At 36.5% G+C, this 4,583-nt stretch overlaps 1 protein-coding gene across 1 annotated transcript in view; it reads right to left on the bottom strand.

Annotated features, from left to right (window-relative positions):
- Nucleotides 1-4,577, bottom strand: part of LOC106108381 — a 5,135-nt gene extending 558 nt beyond the window's left edge. Inside the window, exons 1-8 of the mRNA XM_013289542.1 lie at nt 4,552-4,577; nt 4,248-4,353; nt 3,840-3,942; nt 3,144-3,224; nt 2,296-2,511; nt 1,287-1,529; nt 811-960; nt 3-473 (exon numbers count right to left, since the gene is read on the bottom strand). Coding sequence (XP_013144996.1) covers nt 3-473; nt 811-960; nt 1,287-1,529; nt 2,296-2,511; nt 3,144-3,224; nt 3,840-3,917 — 1,239 coding nt within the window. The 5' untranslated portion in view covers nt 3,918-3,942; nt 4,248-4,353; nt 4,552-4,577. The remainder of the gene's footprint in view (nt 1-2; nt 474-810; nt 961-1,286; nt 1,530-2,295; nt 2,512-3,143; nt 3,225-3,839; nt 3,943-4,247; nt 4,354-4,551) is intronic.
- Between the last annotated feature and the right edge of the window lie 6 nt (nt 4,578-4,583).

Genomic DNA, 4,583 nt, shown 5'->3' with positions numbered 1-4,583 from the left:
GCCTCTTGAGTCTGTGCCGATGTCCCGAGGGTTGGCGACTGCGGTCTGTTTGAAAAGGGCTCCGGGGTCGGCGACAATGGGGCCAGGGAGTCTGCGCTGCCCGTTAATAGGATCTCCGGTGTCTGTGGTGGTGTTGGCGAATCTGGTCTGTATATTGACAATTTCTCCGGTGTTTGTGTTAGTGACATGGAGTATGGCGATTCTGTTGGTTTAAAATACGGGCCCTGTGTCTGTGGCATGTGATACGGCGACCTGTCCATTGGTCCGGGGTTCATTGTGTCCGGTAAAGGTGACATCGGTTCCAGTGAGTCAAAAGATTCAGGCATTGCCGAGTACATTTCGTACGGTTGCATCATTCTCTGTTCTAGGGGACCTAAGATCGGCGGTTCCAGAGTTGAAGTTGATGGTCCCTGAGCGTAAAGCGATGGAAGGGGCTCTGGCACATCTTCATTAAGACTTCTTATGCGTTGCGCCTGATGGAAAATAGTATAACAAAATTCTATAGCGGTAGTAGTAACTACGGTAAGACACCGAACATAATCAAGACGAAACATCTATTTTGAAATTCTAACTATTGGTTTTTCAAATTCTATCTATTACAATTACCAAACAGATTTTCTTGTATTTCATTAAAATAGCTACCTAGTCTGCACATTAATCGATTTGACAAATTTCTAATTCGAAAAATTACAAAAATGAGTCTTAAGTAATAGAAAAAAAACATACAGACGAATAGACTACCTCATTCTTTTGGGAAGTCGGTCAGAAAATGTTAAAAGGACACAGACGGAATCTATATAATTTACTTACCACGGTGTACTCCGACAATAGGTGTAGATGCATACGCAAGTTGTGGAAAGAGGCGTATGCATGAGTCACGTTAATACGATGGAATATCTCTTGAGCAAGAGTGTTGATGTACAACGACGTGTCTTCATCCAATCCTTCAGTCAGCTGATTCTAAAATTACACAATTCATAAAAAAACAATCGTTTATACTGCTTACTATACACCCTTAGGGTGACTAGGCCGTAATCAACAAACCACTACAACAAACTATCGCACAACTGTCGTGCGATAGTTTAGTCAAAAGTGCCCACTCCAACCCTTGTATAGGTTTACTTTTTTGTTATGAGATGGGGGCAAACACAGAGGCGATCAACGACGGCCATGGACATCCGCAACACCAGAGGAAATACAGATGCGTTGCCGGCCTTTGAGGAAATTGTAGACTCGCTTCTTGAAGGACCCTAAATCGTTTTGGTTCGAAAATACCAATTACTTACCACAAAGTGTCTGTGAATTAATTCCATGCCACGTTCGCTGTTAGTACAGCATAAGATAAGGGCGAGCAAATCGCGATGCAACGTTCCAATCGTCGAATAGTACCGCGTCTGGAACATATCCGAGCCAGTAGGACCAGTTACCAGTGTCAACACTCGCGGCATCCTGCTGTTGAAGAAGTTGGTAAAAGTCTGGAATAAGTCGACATCCGGCCGGACATAGCAGCGGATATGATTGTTGGAGTTCTGGAAAAAAAAAACAAAATTAAAAATCACAAATATTTATACTAATATTATATAGAAAAAAAATTATATATTTGTTTATACTGAAATATCTCTCTCTCTCTCTCTCTGTCTCCCTGTCTTACTCTCTCTATATCTCTCTCTCTCTCTCCCCCCCCCCTCTCTCTCTCCCTCTCTCTCCCTCTCTGAGAAGTCAATAACTCAAGAACTGAGATTTCAAAAGGTCTTTCACCATTATAAATACATTATCTTAGTAACATAAGCTATATTTTCAAATTTCACGTGAATGCAATTGCAAGCTAGCGTTCAGAAATATTAACCTTCGGAGAAATTAAATTTAAGTTGTCTGGTTCAATGATTACTAATTAGTGAAATGTGTCTTCTACCATAATTACCAATCTTCCCCTAGTTATGATTGACGTTTTCACTGCTTAAACACAACATGTACAGTTATGGAATCTGACTGTGTTCCATTTTAAAAGCTATAAAAAAGTAGTTCGAACATTTACAAGACGCGGAATTAAAACCAACAAAAAAAACTCGCGCCACTTTTTGTTTAATCGAAAGTTTAAACATTTTAAAAGCGTTTAGACATTATTAAAAACTGGACTAAAAAAAAATCTCATTAAAAGATTAGCGATACGGTTAATTTTTTCATTATAATGCTATCGTTTGCGCAACTCACTATGTAATTGTTTATTTTTAGCAGAGTACGTAAGTTAAACACCGCGGATTTCCTCGACTGTAAATTTACAAGGGATTAACTTACCATATCCATCAGGCTTGAAATGAATCCACTATTTCTTCTCAAGATATAATCAGTTACTGCTTCGAATGGGTCCAAAGAAGCCTCAACTCGCGCACCTATCATAAGATCTTGTGCATACGATTGGAGATGTCTACGCACATCATTAAATTCCCTTGGAACTAAATATGGCTCGTTGAAATTGGGATGCAGAGATCCTGGCATGAAGCAGTGTCTTGCCTGAAAAATTTCAAATTATTTAAAAAATATACTCAACTATATTTACGAGCTGTCGCCCGCAAACTTCGTTACCGCTGATTTAAAAAAAGTCATCTATCATATTCCCGCGAGCATCTACCTTCTGCCAGCTATCTATCAAAGTCCCGTCCAAATCTGTCCACCCGCCCCAGAGATCCGGTCACTATTTTGAGAGCGCGGAATCAAAAAAAAAAGCCTATGTGTATATATGTGGGTCTATATCAGCTACCCTTAGTGAAAATTTCGGTCGAAATTGGCCCAGACGTTTCGGAGGCTACCCGAAACAAACGCGGCTTACGGACAGACAGACAGACAGACAGACAAAAAAATGTAATGTATGTAACAACCATGTAATGACTCAAAATACTGAATTGATTTGAAAAATTTATTTCCTTTTGAAAGATAATCAAAGTCGGGATCAAAAGCTAGTACTGCCTTATTTTAAATCACACTAATATTATAAATACATCTTATTTTATCTTTTTGCATATAACAGATATAAATAAGCTACTACAAGATTTGCGCAAGATTTTTTCTTATAGTTGTAATACTTTTAAGTTATAAATACAAATGCTACATTAGGAGAAAGTTATTCAAGTTACAAAAATACTTACCACAACCACTAAGTACGCATTGAGGTGTGCCAAACGAGACGATCTACCCTCCAAGATGTTGTCCATAATTATTAGCTGCGTCTATAAATATCGAAATATTAGAATTGCGATGAAACATGTATTTAAAAAAATATTTTCACAGAAAATTACTTAGCTATACTCTCCTAGTATTCATCAAATCTAATTTCTTAACATTCTAAGAAAAAACATCAAATTCATTTTTACTCTTAATATTTGGGTAACGCATTTAAGTATAATATTGCTGTGAATAATCAATTTTCGCTATTTATCTAGGAATAATTGGTTAAATACTTAGAGAACTGTAATTATTATAAAAATAGAGATGGTTGTGAGAACATTGTTTGAACGATATGTGCTTTATATATCGATATCCCGTCTGAGAAGTATTGTAAGTGTATTCCTTGACTCCGACTTCACCTATTACCACCCACACATTATCCGATATCAGAATTACCAAGTAACGGTAATTATTATTATTATTAGTAATTACTTACGTAGTAATGGTAGAATAACCAAGTAAATGTAATGGTAATAATAGTATTACTATTACTTGGTAATTAATGGTCATGGTAATAATAGAATTACCATTACTTGGTAATTCTACCATTACCGTGCCATTATTGCCGTGTTTTACCATTATCGTGCATCTCAAGCAAATATATATAAATAACTTACATTAGTGAGGCGACATCCGCGACGTTCAAGATGTCTGATATTCTGCGACGCCAAATGGTCTACACGCAATCGCACCATTATTTCGAACTGTTCTTGTGTATTGCTACAAAAAAACAACCTTTCCATAAACTATTACCAAAAGTATTACCAACACAAATTTTAAATTTTTTAGTTATTTTAACACTTAAATGCGTTGTATAAATCTAACATTCAACTAAACATACATTTTCCTAGATTTTTTTATTTATTTTTTTTGCGACATGTTTTTTCTTAAGGTTTGGAAAAACAATGCATTTAAGTGTTAAATTGAAACGTTGTAAAAAATGTATTGTGCAGTATATTAATTGTAACATAGTAATAAGTAGTATATAATAATAGTATATAATAATAGTATATAATAATATTTACGTGCTAAGATAGTTCCGCGAGAAAACGCTCTCACAGGGCAGGAAGCGATCATAGGATGAATTAGGGCCGGAAGCAAGTGCCGTCTCAAGAGCACGGCGCAACCCTTCTGTGAAAAAATATATACAATTACTAGCTGTAGCTCACGACTTCGCTCGCGGGAAATTAAATAGGGAATATTAAAAATATAGCCTATTTCACTTAGTGATAACAGAGCTTTTTAATGGTGTAGGAATTTTTGAAAACACAAATCTCTCCTCTTTATGATATTAGTAAATATAATGATTATTAGTAACAAGATACTTACCATTTGCAAATTGCTGGCCCTGCCGTGCGTTT

This window comes from Papilio polytes, unplaced genomic scaffold (assembly GCF_000836215.1).
Source record: "Papilio polytes unplaced genomic scaffold, Ppol_1.0 DF821544.1, whole genome shotgun sequence".
Taxonomy (NCBI): Eukaryota; Metazoa; Arthropoda; class Insecta; order Lepidoptera; family Papilionidae; genus Papilio; species Papilio polytes.
This window is presented reverse-complemented; position numbering and strand designations above follow the sequence as displayed.